Raw genomic sequence first — 20,852 nt, 5'->3', positions numbered from 1 at the left:
CCTTCCCTTTCCCTCCCCTCCCTTCCCTTTCCCTCCCCTCCCTTCCCTTTCCCTCCCCTCCCTTCCCTTTCCCTCCCCTCCCTTCCCTTTCCCTCCCTTCCCTTTCCCTCCCCTCCCTTCCCTTTCCCTCCCCTCCCTTCCCTTTCCCTCCCCTCCCTTCCCTTCCCTTTCCCTCCTCTCCCTTCCCTTTCCCTCCCCTCCCTCCCCCTCCCCTCCCTTCCCCTCCTCTCCCTTCCCTTCCCCTCCCCTCCCTCCCCCTCCCCTCCCTTCCCCCGTCCGGCAATGCCGGGTACTTCCCATGGCCAGCTGTACGTGGGCTGCTCGAGGGTTGGAAAACCAAGCAATCTTTATGTCTTGGCACCAAGTAAGAAAACCAGAAATGTTGTATACCAAGAGGTTTTGAGAAATTGACAATTGACAAAACGTCATGTAGGAAATGTACTGTGATATTGCTCTAAAATATACATGTTCTTTTCATCATATATTTGTATTATTCTTATTCAACCCGGGCATTGGTCCCGCATTCCGAACCCGGAAGTCGGAAGTCATTGTCGGCAAAGTTGAAAAATTAACGTTACGAAATACGCTGATGACGTCATAATTTTAAAACCCGAAGGTTTTTAAAACATTTAAGGTGTGCTGTAGTTGCTCTGGGACGTACTGATTCCGAATATGAAGTTGAAAAATTAACGTTCCGAAATACGCTGATGACGTCATAATTTTAAAACGCGACGTTTTTTTTTTTAGTTGAGATTTTATTCGAATTCGAATGCCATTAAATTTCAACTGTTGGAAACAATAATTATTTCAATTTCCAACAGTTGAAATTTAATGGAATTCGAAATCGAATAAAATCTCAACTACCGTTTATTCGTTCTTGGCGCGAAAAAATGGCGCGCATTTTGTCATTATGTGCGACTTTACGTCACTCCTACGGACGTGAAAACATTTGTTTTCCTTAAAAATATATTTAAAATAAATACAATAGTACATAAATTAACAATAAAAGAAGCTAAAAAACAATTTAAAATACAATAAAAAGCACATTGAAAATATATAAATATGTACGTACAGTATACTGTACGTACGCGCAACCGCGGGATCGGAAAGGGGCAATAGCGCCGCCACAAACTACACCATGGAATTGCAGCTGGCGCGGTTTTTTAAACCATTGATATTAAAATAAAAAGTCGCCTATAACCACCGGGATTTTATGCTGATTCCGAATCTGTGTCTAAAACTTTTCTCCGATGTGTAGTTCTTGAGTTATAAGTGGACATCCAGACAGACACACACACACACACACACACACAGACACTCCTCCTTTATATATAGAGATATATATATATATATATATATATTTTTTTTTCAAAAAGCATGGGGATAAAAATCCTTGAAAATGCCCTGATGGGCCCACATTTCTGTTTAGCTCTATTTACAGTTATGGATACTGGTGACGTCATGATCCACAACATATTATAGGAAGCATAGTAAAAAACAATTTATTATTTTTTACCTTGCAGTGCAATTTTTTTCTCTAACTGTAAAACTATTCTATTAAAATATTTACATCAATGAAGTATGTGATAAAGTAGGTAATAGTGCTCCATTAGAAGTTAACCTGAGGTAATGTGATGACCTGCATTAGCGTCACATAATCTGGCCCATCAGAGCAAACCTTAAGAAGTCTAGTCCGAAGTGAATGGCTGAGTTTTACATCTGTAATGATAGACCAATCGGTGATATAATATGGGCAAGATCATGACGGATCGACCTCATGCACTTCTCAGGGCAAGGAACTGGAGCACGAGTTTGAGTTTTTCCTTGACCACGCGGCGGCCTGCAAACACCTGTGGAAGTGTGCTGTCGAGCACCATGCCTTCTTTAGGCTTCGTGGTGCTGTTCACTCCCAGCCGAACCGCATTGGGTTCATTCGCATGGGGTCACGTTTCCGCTTCAGGTATGTCATCTCATGTCACACCTTACCTCATGAGCCTCATTCCTTGCTACACACCTCCTCACACCTTACCTCATGATCCTCATTCCTTGCTACACACCTCCTCACACCTTACCTCATGAGCCTCATTCCATGCTACACACCTCCTCACACCTTACCTCATGATCCGCATTCCTTGCTACACACCTCCTCACACCTTACCTCATGAGCCTCATTCCTTGCTACACACCTCCTCACACCTTACCTCATGAGCCTCATTCCTTGCTACACACCTCCTCACACCTTACCTCATGAGCCTCATTCCTTGCTACACACCTCCTCACACCTTACCGCGAGCCTCATTCCTTGCTACACACCTCATCACACCTTACCTGATGAGCCTCATTCCTTGGTACACAGCTCCTCACACCTTACCTCATGAACCTCGCATCACACCACATATGCCGTGGATATGTTCACGACAGATTATCGATTTTGTGGCACCGCTTCAGATCAACCAGCTTGCTCCAGGATATTGCAGTCAAAGTTTGGATCCCACAACCATTTAGTCTTGGCATGCCTGGTTTACAACATAGGATTGTTGTCACCCTCTAAACCCAAGTTGTTGATTAAATTGATCTCACGTCACACATTGCCTGAGCTTAAAGCATGCGCCCTACATGGTCACGTGGATATGTCTACCGACAAATCTCCCCCATAACCACAGTGGGAAGACAGAATACCAGACGGCTCGTACGAAGGCTCGTCGATCGGTGACGTTTGAGCGCCGGCCCAGCCATCGCTACTCTCAACGGAACTTCAACAAAGGTATGCCGAGATCCTCCTCGGTATTCGCCGACGTACACGGTCTGCGGAGCATCGAGAGTGCCAGACGATTGCTGAGGCAGAGCAGCGTAAAACGTCTTGTGAACAGCTTTACTGTTCAGGGTTACCGTGCACTTTGAACCCTGGACATCGCTTGTTCCAGGCACTCGATCACACGGACAAAGAAGCCACTGAACGACGTTTCCCAGATTCCCTTAGACTCAGCTCCCCATCTTGAAAACGTTCATCGCTGCTAAAACTTGGGCCTACATAGAAGATGGGGCCGTGCTTGTGCCACCAGAAATATCTGGGACCATCTGGCTGAATGAAAAACCTTAAAAATTTTTTCTTACGATTGATCTAGAGCTCATGGAGGAACCTTTAATAAGTAACTTGCAGAATGAAGCCGTTGTTAGATTTGAATGCAATTTTACAGTAATTACAAGGGCTGTGGGAAAAATTGGACATTATACGGGACTTGAACCCCGGTTCCCAACATCCTGAGTGAGTTGAAAAGGGAATGCTAAGTAGGCCATTTTGATTTGCTTCCAAAAATCACTGAAAGGGCTGACGATGGAGCGCCCTTCGCTGTCTAACCTGGGTTGATTACCAACCCGACTATAAACTGCCATCCTGGAGATTTGCAGGCAAGGCGTTACTCCAAGGAGTGTGCCATCCTTCGGAGGGATCGTCATTCTGGTTGTCCCTTCTAAATTTAAATTCCTGCTCTCATCTGCATCGGCCAGTTGTGCGGAGAAATCCGACATTGCATGAAACTTGATGTACAGTATGTTGAAATTTATGGATTTTACTTGCACCTGAAAGCCTGTGTGGCTGAGTGGAACAAACCTTGCCACTCCAAATCGTTCCATTTCATTTCTTCACACCGACTATTGCTGAACCTCACCCTTCCTCTCCCCCCCAACCAAGTTTACACATTTAAAATCGTTCTTTCGAACCTGTAAGCCTTAAACTACTCACCTAATCTTTAATCGTAAAAACTTGTTAAATCTGCTGATCGGTTCTACTCTATCTTTTCAGGAAATGTTCAAGCAACACCGAACACAAGGTGAGTCCAGTATTCATCCCTTGTTGATTTCATTCCCACCAGCACCAGGAACAGTAAACAATTGTTATCGTCAATCAACAATGAGAAGGGAACTCACCTTGTGGTGATTGATGTGATTTGTAAAACGGAATTGTTAGATGATGAACACACACCTCCTTCCCCCCTCTCCCTCCCTCCGACCCCCAAACACACATCGACATCTTCAACCCAGTGGACGATGCTCTTCTGCCATTAAGCAGACCGAGGGAGAAGCCACCGGCTTTAGGGTCTCAATGTAGCGGGTCTCGATCACTCCAGCAGGTCTTGAGTTGTCTGGCATTTATGTCTGGCAATGTCCTGACGTCGTCTGAAGGATATCTGGTAAATGTCACATACATATGTGTCTCTGTTAACATCCACATCCTGACTGGCGGCAGCATGCTTAGTTCTGTCATTCTCCGCAGTGCTCCAAAGGCTCTCGAGGCACGAGCAATCCAGTTCTCTCCCTCCTTCACAACGTGTCTCCACGTGAGCTAATAATTGACCCCAGATATCCAAATTCACTCTGGAAGTCATATTGTCTATATTCGCTGGAAGTCATGTTCATCATCGCAGTGTGCTACATCAGGCATTAATTTTGTCTTTGGGACATCTAATTTCAACCCCCACTAAAGAAAGAACTTCTTCAAAAACCAAAAACTGCTCTCTCTCTGTCCTCTATACTTGTGCTTACTGCAGCTGCATCATCTGTGAACAGGAGCCCAGTAAATGTCATCAGAGATTGTCTTCGGGTCTTTTCCCCCACTAGTTTTCGCCACATTTGTACAGCACACCCAATCCAAAATGGTTGATAACTCTCTTGCCACTTCTGCATCACCAGATTGAAGTACAGATTGAATAATGTTGAGGCAATGGTGCATCCCTGTCACAGACCATTTTCCACTTCTTTCCTGGGGACACAATTCCATCAACATGAAGAACTTCTGCTTTAGTGCCATCGTGTATAGATTGTATGAGCTTCGCCATCACAGAAGGAATACTGTACTTCTGTACAGGGGCATCACTAGTTTCCAATTTTTTAAAAACTTATTGAAGGGGGGGGGGGGGGGAGTGGGGTCAGTGTCCCCTCAAACTTCAGACCCCACACCCTCAATAAAACATTTAGCATGGTGACACATGCAGAAAAGTAGGCCAGTGCCCAGCGACGCCCCTGCTTCTGTCATACCTAACTATCAAAGCCCCTGTCGAGGAAATGAATCATACACTTTCCTCAAGTCCATAAATGGCATCTAGATATTCATACAATCAGACCCCGACATTCGTGGGGTAACGTTCCTGGAAAATGCCGTGAATGTGGGGGGATGTTTTTTTTTACTACATGGTGTAAGCTCGTGTAAGACTCACTCACTCACCGCAGACAGGTTGGTGGTCTTTCCGTCTTCTACCGACTCCTTTCTGGCCTTGCCCCCCCAGCTCTCTCTGGGCTCTGTCCCACAAATATTCCTACAGGTCGCACAAGATCTGCCTGCAACCCTCTTATGGTTAAACTGCCAAAATCAAGACTCTCTGCTCACCTTCGCTCCTTCATTCCTCTTTTCTCTCACCTCTGGAACAAACTCCCTCACTCTCTTCAATCCCACTCCACCCTCCAGGTCTTTAAAAAAGCTGTTCACCACCATCTCTTATCTTCCCCCATCCAAAACCTTGATCTTTTCTATCCCCGATAATTTCACCCCAATTCCACTTTTTGAAATACCAACTTCTGTCCTGGAAGTCTTTGGTGTCCTTGTGTTTTATACTTCTCCCCCCCCCCCCCGCCCCTTCCCACGCCTCCTCCCCCCAAGCCCTCTCCCTCCCACACATCTCCCACACATCTCCCTGCTCTTAAATGTTGTGTGCTCTCAAGTGTTTGTGTGCTTCCCATTCTCTTGTCTTCCGCTCCCTCTTTTTATATATTTTGTTTGTCTGGTTGATTTGTTTGTGAAGTAAATGTCAGCTCTTTCACGAGCCTCGATTCCGTATACAAAAGAGCTATGACACAGAACAAATCAGGACACAACATAACAAAAGGAACACCAGGAGAAAGGGGAAAGGCCAACAGCAGGGCGAAGGGAGAAAATAGACGGAGACGGACAAACAAGGGATGCAGGTAATGATGAGGGTTAAGGGACAATGCAAAGGGTGGACAAGATGGAGACATAAGCAAAATTTTGGGGAGGAGTGGGGGTGGTTTAACAGGGTACAAATGATTTTGGATGGGAGATGAGTTGAGATGGTGGTGAACAGCTGTTTTGAAGACCTGGAGGGAAGAATGAGATTGAAGAGAGTGGAAGGTGGTTCCACAGGTGGGGAAAAAGAGAAATAAATGAGTGGAGGTGAGCAGTGGTTCTGGATTTAGACAGCTTCATTAGGAGGGGGTTGCTGCTTGACCACGTGTGTCCTGCCGATACTCCACTCATTAGAGAACTTAGAGAACTCCACTTAGAGAACCAACCCTATATAAGTCAATACCTCCAACGAGAGGGTGGTGGGAGGGTGATGGCAGGGTGATGGGAAGGTGATGGCAGGGTGATGGGAGGGTGATGGCAGGGTGATGGCAGGGTGATGGCAGGGTGATGGCAGGGTGATGGGGGAGGGTGATGGGGGAGGGTGATGGGGCAGGGTGATGGCAGGGTGATGGGAGGGTGATGGCAGGGTGATGGCAGGGTGATGGGAGGGTGATGGGATGGGAGGGAGGAGTTTGTTTTGACGTTCCGTGACAGGCCCCGCACCCCCACCTCCGGGCCGACCGGGCGACCGGAATGAATCCCGGTGTCCCGATCCGAACCTTCAGAGCGGGCCGGCTGGGGAGTGCCAAGCACCCCGTACCTGCACTTTCCGTCCCTGCGGTCCCAAATACCGGAACCACCCGAATACCACTTTATTTGACAAAATGAGGTGCGGCCTACAGCCTTAGAAAACCAACCCTAAATAAGTCAATACCTCCAACGACAACACACCTCCAACGACAGTCAATGCCATTAAGATGTTATGTACCGAGCGGTGGTATTGCCGCGACCGTTACAGGATCCCTGACTCACCCGATTCACCCAGAACTTTGGCCGTATCGCACCGCAGCTGCAATGAGGGGAAAAGACAAAAACGACGAATGCAAAGAGGAAAAGGAATAAAACGAATAGACGGACAGAAGAGTAATTGGATTTATTATTTACACAAGCAAAAAGGAGCAATCAAGGTTTATTTACAACACGTAAGACGCAGGTGACACAGTGCAAATTTTAGCTTACCTACAGACTTAATTAAATACCCAGGGACAGAACAATCAAAACAAACTCACGTATACAAGAAGGATGGAAAGGCAGGAGGTGGATGGCTGGAGGGAGAGGAAAGGTCCAAGGGGGTCCTGCAGCTCAACCGGCGCGTTTAGCAGCCGCCGTTCCTTTACGGTCCTGCTCCAAACCGCCGTTCAAGCCCCCTTCGGCTGTTGGGTGTTCTTGCTGCAGCGGCCTCCGCTGCGTTCCCAGGACTTGTCTGACTCGTTGGTCCACACCCTCAACTCTTTCTTGGTCCCTCACTCTTTACCACCGACTCCTCACCGCAACCAACGCAACCACTTGACCACCACCTCTACTGACTGACTCTTCACCACTCTCCACTTGACGACTGACTCTCAACCAACTCAGACCAACTCACAACTCACTTCCGTTCGCGCCTTTTATAGCGCCTCCAGCGATTACGCCGCCGGCGTTTTGGACATCAGACCAGAAAGGAAGAAGTAGAAGACAGAGAGACCACCAACCTGTCTGTGATAGCAAAGTGAGAGGCCTATAGACTCAACTTCATCACGGGGGATTTCCAATGACTCTTTTACTTCACCATCTCAGGATGCCATTTTCACCTCCAGATCTCTGTCCTCTCAGGGTCTCCATTGCTTCTGAAAGTCAGAGCAGTTAGATGGGGATGGCACCGAGCAAAGAGAGAAGAGTGAAGGAGTGGAGAGCAATTCTAATCGTTTACAAGAGAAGCACCGCAGGCCCCATGAGTGAACTGGCAGACAAAGGGAAAGACAGGAATCAACGATGCCATATAAAGCACCCATGTGCCAAAAGGCTACAGAGGCGAGACGCGACGCAGCGAGACACGTTTCTTTCCCATCAAGAACTCACCATCTCACTCTCCCTCACCCGGGCAGGTTTCTTTCTTTCTGTCTCTCGTGACCTCTCCCTGTCTGAATTCTCGTGGCAAGAATGGTAAAGATATCGCATAAGCCATCAAGATTACGTGGGCACTTGGGAATATTTATATAAAGAATAATAATTGTATGTGTGTGCGCCTCTCCTTTTTCTCCCTATCACTCATTCCTTTTGTTATTATTAAACCTGTTTCTCACCATTGTCGTGTCCGCCTGGTACGCGGTTTAGGATTTGGCAATTATAACCGCTGTGCGAGTTAAACTCGTGGCCATTGGAAATTTGGTGTAAACCTCACTAGGAGGGTCAAAGTCACGGAACATCTCCCTAGGGTTCGCTCGGCCCCAGTCCTCTTCAAAGGGGAAGTACCGTAGGCGACATATCTCGTTAGAGGTAATGTACGTCAGAAACCAATGAAAAGATCTGGTGTGCATTTTGTGTCTGTGTCTCCGGCTCAACGTGTTTTCTAACGAATACATTTTATTTTTCAGTCATGATGATGGCGCAGGTAGTTCCAGAGCTGGGCTGGTGAGTAAATAATCGCCTCATTCTTCCTCATTTATTCATTCGATGCTCATGTTTTTTGTAATCCTTCCTTCCATACACATTACACATTCATTGAGACAAGTGCTCAGGTCATGGATGTTCGATTGTTGCTCAATAATTTCCATCCATATTAGTTATTTTGCCTTTCTTTATGTTATTACCCTCGCCTGAGGAGAGGGTATTGCATTTGAGTCTGTTTGTCTGTCTGTTTGTTTGTTTGTTTGTTTGTTTATCTGCACAGAATAAATATGATTTTCTCTGCAACCCTTGGTGCGATTGATAGGAAATTTTCACCATCGGTGCAACTCCACCTGTATAATTTTTAATGATAATTATGACGTAATCGGTCACATGGTTTGGCCGCCATCTTGGAAAAACCAAAAGATTTGCACCTCTATATCTCCGAAAGCGCTGAATAGAAAAAATTGAGACATGCTCATTGTAAAGAACTCTCCATGGGGAATAAAATATGTTAATGATGATGTCATAGGTGCCTCCATTATGACGTCATAATTCGACAAGTACAAAACTTCATCCGATCAAGATTAAATTTCTTGAGCATAATCTAGGAATAAATTAGTTTAGAAAAAAAAATGATGACATCATCGGTCACCTGGTTCGGCCTCCATATTGGTTTCAACACAAAAGCCTTAAAAAAAAACACTGAAAATATGTCCTGGTGAGGGTCTGCAATCTCTGATTGCTCTTTCTTGTTGGTTGTTGAATTACACACATCATACTTCACCTGTACACTCATACCTGTGGTCACCATACAACAAGGAGTGTTGCTCTCATGTTCCATACTGTGTTGTTACTCAGACTTTTTTTTCATTCTTGTTGCCTCACCCTCCTTGTACAGCTTTCCTCACCAGGGCCATCCATCACCTGTGTACCTACTGTCCTTTGTTCTGGGTAAGGAGTGATCCCACCTTTGACCCCCACAATCTGTTAAGGAGTCACACACGTCCTAGTACAGTCTGTACAGTATCTCAAGTAACATGCTATGTGGACAGACATTATTGAATCCGCACGGCTATGTTGCATCATTGAGTCCTTTTGGCTTCTATTCATCCCTGAGTCAACATGGCTCGGATCCATCTTGAGATGAACCCAAGTAGTTTACAACTGCAGAAATTGAAATTGCTGTGTGTTTGTCCACAGTAAGTGCTTCAATTAAATGTTACCTGCTCATTATGAAGCGCACTTGCTATAATTACCATGGTATATAAATTCCCACTCCTCAAATGGACTTCTTTAACCGGCTTCTGTTGAAGTGTTTGAACCTCTATAAATAAACGGACCCAGCTGATGATCTGGATAGTTATTATATAATTTATTTGGTTTCTTTGTAACATAATGGACTTAATTATGGATCATGTAAGGGTGCTGTGAGAGTACATGTTTGTTTGGGTTTTTTTTTCTCAAAGTGAAGTATAACTGGAGCAATTCTTCATATATATCTGTCTCTCTCTGTTTCTCTCTCTCTCTCTCTCTCTCTCTCTCTCTCTCTCTCTCTCTCTGTCACCACCTATCGGCTGGCAGTGCGTTGGGTGCGGTGTCATGGCGTCTGTTCGTGTCTTGGCATTGTAGCTCCGTGCTCGTGGTTTGTATCTTTACCCTCCCCTTACCTTTTCTCACCTTTGTGCCGTCTTTTGTGTGTCACCCTTCCACGTTATCATCCCTCCCCCCCCCTCTTGAGAGTGAGAAAGTGAGAGAGCACACGTGGTGAGACCGGTAAAGGTTCCCCCTTAGGGCGGTTCCCTCTTCGGGGTTTTTTCGCCTCGTGTTACAAATCATAATACATTTTCCGTTTCCTTTTTCGTAAATATATTTATTTTTCGTTTGTTTACTGGAGCTTTTTGGCTTCATTAACCCTTTATATACTTATCCTTTGTTTAAACGTGTAAACGATGGCGGATAGCTCTCGTTACACGTCTCTTGAAGCGCTAACCCGGAAGCATGGGTTAGTTTGCTCACCTCCGTCGGGAATCGAAGTCGAGGCCATTATCCTTGCCGTCGGAGAGTTAATCGGTTTGGATAATGTAAAAGTGGCTTCTCGCATGAATAAACGCGTGGTAATCTTTGTTTCCACAGTGCCCATGGTTGCTCAAATAGTCGAGCACGGGCTTTTCTTTGCTCCCGACGTGATTGTTCAGGTATGTCCACTCGACACGCCGGCAGTTCGGGTTTCTCTCTCTAACGCTCCTCCGTTCCTTAAGAACAAAGACCTGGTTACTGAACTAAACAAACTTGGTTCTGTCGTCTCTTCAGTTACAATGGTTCCTGTACGAGGGAAAAATAACCGTTTAAAACACGTCATGTCCTTTCGTCGTTTTGTTTATATGATTTTACCGCGTGGTGTAACCTCTTTATATGCGGTATTGAAGCGCAGTGCTACGCGCGCTACTTGTATAGCAAGGAGGAAGCGGACAACGTGGTAAGTTCAAAGAGTCTTTATTACAAGAGCTCCACTGTAGCACTGGAGCGCTCCGGGCTGCGCGCCCGGTGTATATCCCGCGGCCACGCCTACCCCTCGGGCGTGGCCGCCGCCCACTTGGTGCGCGGAATGATGCCATCACGCCAGTGAGCTTTCGTGTCCGCCACAAGCGCCCCCCCAGAATTCCCGCGCACCTGGAGGGCCAGTTTGCGGGGCAAACGGATGACCCGGCCAAGCGCCCTCTGGTGACTGGCGGCGTCCGGGGTGCAGGGATGCCAGCTGGAATGCCTCCGGCTGCACCCGGGATGGGTGCAGGACCGGGGGGCGGTGTGCCAGCGGGCCTGTGCGGTGCCGGGGGTCCGCCCGCAGGGGGGGGCGGCCCCGACGCGGAGGCCGAGCCATCGGCGGTGGGTGGTCCACGTCTAGGTGGGCCGGCTTGAGGCGATCCACTGAGACACGGTCGGGATTACCGCCGATGTCCAAGATGAAATGTTTCACCCTGGTCTCCAGCACGCGGAAAGGCCCGTCGTACGGGGGCCGCAGTGGTGTCCGGTGGGCGTCGTGCCGGACGAAGACGTACTCCGCGGTGCGAAGCTCCGGGGTGATGTGCGTAGGCGGGTGCCCGTGGTGTGCCGTCGGCACCGGGGCGAACTTCCGGGCTGTCTCCTGCAGCGTGGAGCACTCCTGCGTCGCGGACCATGGCGCCGTGGGGTCGGGGAGGAACTCGCCCGGCACCCGCAGCGGTTGTCCGAAGACCAACTCCGCCGCGGATACGCGCAGGTCGTCCTTGGGTGCCGTTCGGAGGCCCAGCAGGACCCAGGGGAGCCTGTCGACCCAGCCGCCGTCGTGGAGGGTGGCCCGGAGCGCGGCCTTCAACGAGCGGTGGAACCGCTCACACACTTGGTGCGCGGAATGATGCCATCTTGGTGCGCCGTTGGCCTGGGGGTGGTAGGCCGTGGTTCGGTGCAGCTGGACCCCGAGCCCCCGCGCGACCGCCCCACAGAGCTCCGAGGTGAACTGGGGGCCGCGGTCGGACGAGATGTCCGAGGGGGCGCCGAACCGGGTGACCCAGGTGGTGATGAACGCCTGTGCGACGTCCGTCGCCGCCAAAGGCACGGCCTCCGGCCACCGGGTGGTGCGGTCCACCATTGTCAGGACATGGGTGAAACCCCGCGAGGGGGGCAGAGGTCCCACCAGGTCCACGTGCACGTGGTCGAACCTACGTTCCGGCACCATAAACGGGGCCAATGGGGCCTGGGTGTGCCGGTGCACCTTCGCGCACTGGCACGCGAGGCATGTCCTGGTCCAGCCGCGGACGGCCTTCCGGAGGCCATGCCAGACAAACTTGTCGGCGACCAACCTCCGGGAGGCCTTCGTGCCCGGGTGGGACAGGCCGTGGATGGCGTCAAAAACCTGGCGCTGCCAGCCCGCGGGCACGATGGGGCGAGGCCGCCCGAGGGAGACGTCGCACAAGAGGGCCGTGCCCGCGCCGTCGAACGGCACCTCGGTGACGCGGAGGCCCATGACGGCGGTCCGCAAGGCCTGGACGCCGGGGTCGGCGGCCTGGTCCGCCGCCATTCTGGCATGGTCGATGCCAAGGTGGACTGCGTGGGCGACGGACCGGGAAAGGCAATCCGCCACCGGGTTGTCCTTCCCCGCGACGTGCCGGATGTCCGTTGTATATTCAGAGACGGCCGAGAGGTGACGCTGCTGCCGGGCCGACCACGGCTCCGCGACCTTGCCCATCACAAAGACCAGTGGCTTGTGGTCGACAAAGGCCGTGAACGCACGGCCCTCAAGCAGATGGCGGAAGTACCTGACCGCCAGGTGAAGCCCGAGCAACTCGCGGTCGAAGGTACTATAACGGCGTTCGGGCGGGCGAAGCTGCCGGCTGAAGAACGCCAGCGGTTGCCAGGCACCACGCATCCATTGCTTGTGCACCACGCCCACCGCGTAGTCTGAGGAGTCGGTGGTGAGGGCAATCGGTGGATCGGGCGCCGGGTGCGCGAGCATGGTGGCGTTAGCAAAGGCGAGCTTCGCGCCCGCGAACGCCGCGTCCATCTGCTCGGTCCAGGTAATGTCACCTTTGCCCGGCTTCACTCGGAGGGCCTCGTGCAAGGGGCGCAGGAGCTGGGCGATGTGGGGCAGGAACCGATGGTAAAGGTTTACCATGCCCAGGAACTCCTGGAGCCCCTTGATCGTGCAGGGGCGCGGAAACCCCTTCACCGCCTCCACCTGGGCCGGTCGGGGGACGGCCCCGTGCCTGGTGACGCGGTGCCCCAAAAAGTCGATGTCGGCGACGCCAAACCGGCACTTGGCGGGGTTCACGATGAGGCCATGCTGGCCCAGACATTCGAAGAGCGTGCGGAGATGGTGTAGGTGCTCTTCGCGGGACGCGCTGGCGACGAGGATGTCGTCCAGGTAGACGTAGACGAAATCCAAGTCGCGGAAGACGCTGTCCATTAGTCGCTGGAACGCCTGAGCCGCATTTTTCAACCCGAAGGGCATCTGAAGAAATTCGAAAAGTCCGAATGGCGTGATGACCGCCGTCTTCTGGATGTCCTCCGGCCTGACGGGGACCTGATGGTAGCCGCGTATGAGGTCCACCTTTGAAAAGAAGGACATGCCCGCCAACCGGGCGGAGAAGTCCTGAATGTGGGGGACGGGGTAGCGGTCGGGGGTGGTGGCGTCGTTGAGGCACCGGTAGTCCCCGCACGGTCGCCATCCCCCGCCGGGCTTTGGCACGATGTGGAGCGGCGACGCCCAAGCACTCTCGGAGCGCCGCACGATGCCGAGCTGCTCCACTGTAGCGAACCCCGCTTTAGCTACCGCGAGCTTCGTCGGCTCGAGGCGGCGTCCCCGGGTGTAGACCGGTGGCCCGGCAGTGGGGATGTGGTGTTCCACCCCGTGCTTGACGGCCCCCGCCGAGAAGGTGGGCCGCGTGAGGGCCGGGAAGCCGGCGAGGAGGCGGGTGAATTCGTTCGCTGCCGGAAGCGTACAGATGAACCTGGCCGGAACCGAACCGCTCAGCAAGCCGCTCGGCGAGCCGCTCGATGAGCCGCCCCGGGAGCTGCTCAACGAGGCGGGCATCGTGCAAGTGAGCGAGCTGAACATCTCAGCCTGGACAAGCCTTCTGTGCTTTACGTCCACCAACAGGCCATTGGCACAGAGGAAGTCCGCGCCAAGCAGTGCCATAGGCACGTCGGCAGTGACGAACGACCACCGGAAAACCTGCCCTCCGAACCGCAGAGAAAGGCAGCGTTTTCCGTATGTGCGAATGGACGTACCGTTGGCAGCAAGCAGTGCCGGGCCCCGGCCCGCGGTCTGCTTGTCGGACGTACCAGCGGGAACGACACTCACCTCCGCTCCCGTGTCGCACAGGTAACGGCGCCCGGATAAGGTGTCCGTGATGAACAGTAGGCTGTTTGCACGGCCGGCGCTCAGTGCCACGACTGAGGGCCGGCCCGGGCGTTTCCCGACCTGCCGAATGAGCACGGCGGGCGACATTGCCGAGCCTCGTGGCCGAACTGGGCGTGGAAAAAACACCAGGTTGGCGGCGGAGGCGGCGGAGGCCGCGGTTTTCTCCGCGGCGGCGGCGGTGGTGGGCGGGGCGTGGTGGCGGGCGCGAGGTGTGCATCAGCATCAGCCACGAGGTGTGCATCAGCCTCGGGATTCGCGACGGCCGCGCCAAAACTCGCCTGCGTGTCCAAAGCCACGAATAACCTGTCGGCCTCGGCAGCGAGAGCTCGGGGTTCCGTCGTCGCAGAACCGGCCAAGGCGAGGCGTACTCGTGCCGTCAGCTGGCGTCGAAATAACGCCCGGAATAGAGCGTTCGGGGTTTCGTCGCCCATCAACGACAGCATATGGTCCATGCGGACTGACGGTCGCATGTCACCGAGCTCGGGGAGGTCCAGGAGGCGGTCGGCCCATGCGTCCACCGTGAGGCTGAACGTGGCGAGGAGGAGACGCTTGATCGCCTCGTACCTGCCGTTGGCCAGTGGGTTCCTCAGGACCGACACGACGTGGGCGGCCGTGCCGGGCCCGAGGGAGGCGACCACGTGGCAGTACATGGTCTCGTCCACCATGATGCCTCGAAGTCGGAACTGGGCTTCTGCCTGCAGGAACCAAACTTCGGCTTGAGCCTCCCAGAACTCGGGGAATTTGATTTGGACCGCGTTGGTTGCCATTGCTGTTGCGGGTTCGGGTGGTCAGCGACGGCTGACCAGAACGTCGGAGGGTCACCAATGAAGCGCGGTGCTACGCGCGCTACTTGTATAGCAAGGAGGAAGCGGACAACGCGGTAAGTTCAAAGAGTCTTTATTACAAGAGCTCCACTGTAGCACTGGAGCGCTGCGGGCTGCGCGCCCGGTGCATATCCCGCGGCCACGCCTACCCCTCGGGCGTGGCCGCCACCCACTTGGTGCGCGGAATGATGCCATCACGCCAGTGAGCTTTCGTGTCCGCCACAGTATTGCCCTTCAAGGTCGAAGGTCACACTTATCGGGTCTTTGTCTCCACAGAGTCTCGAGTTTGTTTTGAGTGTGGTCAATATGGCCATTTAAAAGACTCGTGCCCGAAAAAGTCCACAGATAGAGTCACAAGCCTGAATGGTGATGAACAGCAAGGCTCTACTGAGATCGTTGTCGATGATGTAAACAATATGGGTGGTGCTGATGCAAACCCCACTGTACACAAACAGAGAACCAGGAAAAGAACCCTCCCACCTTCTAGCGACCTCAACGAGCCTGATAATAAGGTCTTGGCCGGTCCTCCAACCTTCGCTCAAGTGGTTAGTGAAGGTTATGGTGGAGCGCGACCTCCTCCTCAGCAGTTTCCTCCAGTTGAGGAAATTCCTCAACCTCCCCCGCCTTCAGAATACTCTGAGGGTAATGTGATAAATGCTGCAAATGTATGTGTTGGCCAGACAGCACCTGAGTCTCTCCAGTGTTCTGAGGGTAAACCTCCATGTGAGGTTGAGCCTCCATGTGTGTCCCCTGCTGAAGCTTGTGTTGATTGTGCCTCTGTGGGGAGTGGTGAGTGTGTTGGAACTAGTGATCTGTCTGTGGAATCCTCCATTGAGGCAGCTGAGCCTTGTCAAGCTCATGGTCAGCAGGGTGATAGTGCTGAAGCCTCAGATTGTCACGTCGATGAGCCCGTTGCTTCGGCAATGGACTCTCAATACAACGATTGTGACTCTGATGGAGGTTCTTCCGTTGCCTCACTGAGTGATGGTGAGGCCGACTTCTCATCGGAGCATGTCTCTGGAGGCTCTGTCCCTCCTGCTGAAATCGTGGATTTCCTACAAAAAACTTACCGTAAAAAGCGCGTGAAAATCTGCGATTTCTTCGTTGATACTCACGCCTTCATTAGTGGGGCTCAGGAAGTTGTACAACAATCTGCGGCCCTTCATATTTCTGATCAATCACTGAAAAGACTGAAGAGGTACCTTGTCACAGCAAGGAAAGAATTAAACCTGTAATGGCTGTGTTGCTGCCTATGTTTCTATGAACATAGCAAGCTTGAACATTAATGGTGGGCGCAGTCAGCTGCGTAGGTCCCAAACTGTGCAATTAGCCAGGAGGGAAAAGATTGATGTACTTTTATTGCAAGAAACTCGTGCCACTGCAGACTGCATGGCTGATTGGCAGCAACAGCTGATTGGCACTTGGTTTTTTAGTAATACAGATTTTGTGAGTGCGGGTATTGCTTTTTTTGTCAGTTCACGTTTGTCTGTCTCCCCCCCATCTTTAAGGAAATCGTACCAGGCTATCTAGCCTCTGTAGAGCTTGAATACAATCAGCAACGATTTATGTTTGTTAATGTCTATGCTCCAAGCGATAGCACAGACAGAGGAACTTTTTTTAATCAGTCCTTTAATTTCCTGAGACACCTCTCTTCTGATACGTTGTTGTGCTTAGGGGGTGACTTTAACTGTACTTTAAACCCAACCTTAGATAGGAACAGTGCAGAGCCACATCCAGCTTCAAGCAGGCCTCTTTCCAGTATAATTTCGCGGCATGACCTCAACGATGTATGGCGGCAACAACACCCAAACCTGCAGCAATTTAGCTGGTGTCGGGTTTTACTAAATCATCTTTCACTTGCTCGTCTTGATAAATTTTATATTCCTAACTCTGCTGTCAATCTTGACATATACGGCTATTGTCCCTTCAGGCTTCTCTGACCATTCTTTGGTAAAACTGTGCTTTTCTTTTCCTCGTTTCAAACGCCGCACCCTATATTGGTCCTTTAACACCTCACTTCTGAGCGATCCTTTCTTTAAATCGTCCTTTGTGCTTTTTTGGGACAAGGTTGTGTATTTCCAACATCGTTTCCTAAATCTCTGTCAGTGGTGGGACTATGCTAAAGCGCAGATCCGTGTTTTCTGTCAGCAATACAAAACCAATTGCTCTCAAAGTAAACAATTATGTATTGATGCCTTGAAACAAAAAATTCTACGATTGCAGGAAGGTGCTGAGGTCCTCAGTGATGAAAGACGGTGTCAACTCCTCTTTGAAAAACAAACTCTGCTTAAGGAATTAATTCAAGAAAATGGTATTGGTGCCTTAGTCAGGCTGAGAGTGAATGGTTTACTGTCGTCAGACACATGTTGTAAAGATTTCTTTAAGTTTGAGAAGACGACGAAGGCGAGCCAGCAAATGCTTAGTCTTCAGGCTAGTGATGGGCATATTCTTAGTGATAATACGGAGATTGTTCATTTTGTTCGGTCTTACTTTGAGAGTGTGTTTTCCTTTAAGCCCAATGATGTGCCTGCAATGCAGAATATTACGACCAATTTACCGCAGATAGATGAGCATCAACGGCATGTCTTGGATGAGAACATTACTCTCGGTGAACTTAAAACTGCGCTCGATGGCCTTGCTGATCATAAGGCTCCTGGTTTTGATGGGCTACCAGCTGAATTTTATAAAACCTTTTGGGACATGCTTGGTCCTGCTTTGCACTCAGTGTTTTTATACAGTCTGCATGAGGGATTGTTACCCCTTAGTTGTCGACGTGCAGTTGTTTGCCTTATCCCTAAGAAAAACGACCTGCAATTGATACAGAACTGGCGTCCAATCTCTCTTCTCTGCACAGATTACAAGATTTTTGCCAAAACGCTAGCTAACCGTGTAAAGACTGTTCTAAGCACAGTTATACATCAGGATCAATCGTACTGTGTTATGCACAGATCTATGCACGATAACATTTTTTTGGTACGAGACCTGTGGGATGTGTGTGCATTTCAACAACAACATACCGGTCTCTTTTTTATTGACCAAGAAAAGGCTTTTGACTCTGTTAATCATGAGTATTTGTTTCACATTTTAAAGCAATTTGGTTTTGGGGCATCCTTTATTTCATATGTATCCTTATTGTATAATCACATTTTTAGCTTGATCAAAATCAATGATGGTCTCTGTTCACCTTTGCGGATTGGGAGGGGAATTCGGCAAGGCTGTCCCTTATCTGGAATCTTGTACTCTCTTTGCATTGAGCCCCTTTTGATTCGTTTATGATCTTGTCTTATGGGATTTTCAGTGACTCCATCAGAAAATCCTGTTATCATCTCGGCCTATGCTGATGATGTATGTGTTGCTGTTCGCAGCAGTAATGACATTGCTCTGCTATTTGAGTGCCTACGGGTATACTCTCGAGCATGTACAACGCAAATTAATTGGTCGAAATGCAAAGCAGTTTGGGTCGGCGGTATGCCACCTTCTGCCCTTCCAATTCTCCCTATGAATTTGACATGGGAAAAAGAAGGTGTGAAATACCTCGGTGTTTACCTTGGAACCCCAGGCTTTGTCAAAAGGAATTGGGATGGTTTGCTCCACAAAATCAGCAACAAACTAAACAGATGGAGAGGAATTTTGTCGACCTTGTCTTTCCGAGGTCGTGCCCTGGTCATTAACAACCTGGTGGCCCCTCTCTTATGGCATAAAATGATTGCCTTGCAGCCACCTGCAACGTTAGTGTCGTCAATCCAAAAATGTTTACTTGACTTCTTTTGGGATGGCAAACACTGGCTAATGCCAGAGACTAATTGCCTTCCACTGGCAGAAGGAGGTCATGGGCTTGTGGACATTCTTTGTCGGGTGATGGCCTTCCGAGTCTCTACAGCTTGTCGTTTTATATTTCTGGAGGCCTTGCCCTGGAAATCGACTGCAAACTGTATACTAAAACAAGCCGGCGTGCTTGGGTACAATTGTGAACTCTTCTTCATGGAGCTGCAACATGTCGATGCTTCGCTGCTCCCTGACTTTTACCAAGATGTCTTGGACGTCTGGCGGTCCATTTCAGTAACTCGCCAAATGGGGACATACAACAGTGAAAGGTTCCTCCGGGAACCCCTTTTCTACAATGCCCTCTTTCCTGCTATTCCTCGCTCACGTGCTTTTGTGCAACGTTTTGTGAGTGCTGGCGTGAAAACGACTAGGGACCTTCGTGACTGTAACAGGAACAGTTGGTTCTCCACAGGACATCTTCAAGTAAGAACTGGCATCAGATCTTTGAGGATCGTAGCCAAGGTCCTACAGGAAATCCTGTGTGTTTTTAGGCACCTGGGCCTGAGCTCAACCGCCAACATTGGTGACCACCATACACCACCACAGATCTGTGCTAGCTCTAGCCTGCCAGCTGATAGCGCCACAACATCTATCTTGCTATCCTCATCGCCACTTTCCAGCAAGGATAAAAAGAGACTGTATCGTTTGTGTATCTCAGTTCGGTTTCCCTCGTTACAGCCAGTTTATTTTGGGGCTCGATGGAAAGAGAAACTGCCTTCTGGGTCTCCCTCCCATCCGCAATGGTCTGCAATGTATGTTTCACCGATTGCTAAAAGGACTGGTGATATTGCTTGGAGACTCGCCCATATGGTGTTGCCCTCCAACGTTTTATTACATCGTTTTAATGAGGATAACTCAGTGGAATGCCCTTTTTGTATGATTTCTGAAGACCTTTTCCATGCCTACGTAGACTGTGCAAGACTCTCTCCCTTCTTTGTTTTTTTATCAACTTTTTTTAATCGTATGAACTTTTCTTTTTCTACACGTGTTTTTATCTTTGGAACACCACTTGGTTATAAAAAACGCTCTGAGACTGCTCTTGTTAATTTCTTAATTTCTATTGGAAAATTAGCAATCTATAAGACAAGAAAAGCAAAGCTCCTGGCAAATGCTGATATTTTATGTGATGTGGTAATTGTTTTCAAGGCTCTGGTCATGGCAAGGTTGCGTTTGGAATTTCATTTTTTCCAAATGAAAGATGATCTGCAAACCTTTTCGGAAAAATGGTGTATAAAGGGCGGGGTTTGCAAGCTTGACAATGGTGTGTTAAACTTTCTATTTTAGTGTTTTGGTGTTTTTTATTCATGACTTGTGTGGTTTTCTTACTTTCATAATAAAAGAGTTTCAAAAGTCAAAGTCTCTCTCTCTCACTCGCACTCGCACTCGCACTCTCTCTCGCACTCTCTCTCGCACTCTCTCACTCTCTCACTCTCTTTCTTTCACACACAAAAGACAAAAACATATCCAAGATTGAAGTTCCTTTCAACACTTATCTCCGAGTTTGTGGACCCACTGTTCGAACAGGTTGACGGCTAAAAGGGTCGAAACCTCAGTGGAAGACAGTGCTCAGCTGATGATCAAATCATCATTGGATGAGGCATACGATAAGCATTCTCTCTTCTGTATATTTCTTTCTTTCTCTCTTCCTGTTAATACAGAAACACATGTCCAAGACTGAGTTTTAAAATGCTGGTTTTAACCACTTACCCCCTCAGGAGTTGCTATTGTTGGTAATATGTTTTTCGAGGGCTCTTGTAATTTGTAGAACTCATTTTGTTTGAGAATACCTCCAATCTGGTTC

General features: G+C 49.7%; 1 protein-coding gene across 5 annotated transcripts in view; it reads left to right on the top strand.

Annotated features, from left to right (window-relative positions):
* LOC137431435 (band 4.1-like protein 5) overlaps positions 1 to 20,852 on the top strand; it is a 158,042-nt gene that overhangs the window by 101,668 nt on the left and 35,522 nt on the right. For all 5 annotated transcript variants that reach the window (XR_013624117.1, XM_068122754.2, XM_068122750.2 and 2 more), the window contains 5 exons: positions 1,791 to 1,960; positions 2,664 to 2,764; positions 3,803 to 3,830; positions 8,491 to 8,527; positions 9,405 to 9,457. Coding sequence is in view for 4 of the 5 variants with exons in the window: in XM_068122754.2 (XP_067978855.2) it covers positions 1,791 to 1,960; positions 2,664 to 2,764; positions 3,803 to 3,830; positions 8,491 to 8,527; positions 9,405 to 9,457 (389 nt within the window). In the remaining variant the exon portion in view is untranslated. The remainder of the gene's footprint in view (positions 1 to 1,790; positions 1,961 to 2,663; positions 2,765 to 3,802; positions 3,831 to 8,490; positions 8,528 to 9,404; positions 9,458 to 20,852) is intronic.

Source organism: Myxine glutinosa, chromosome 7 (assembly GCF_964187855.1).
Source record: "Myxine glutinosa chromosome 7, kmMyxGlut1.1, whole genome shotgun sequence".
In the NCBI taxonomy this organism is placed as follows: Eukaryota; Metazoa; Chordata; class Myxini; order Myxiniformes; family Myxinidae; genus Myxine; species Myxine glutinosa.
Note: the sequence above shows the minus strand (reverse complement) of the source record. Positions and strands in the feature narration are given on the sequence as shown.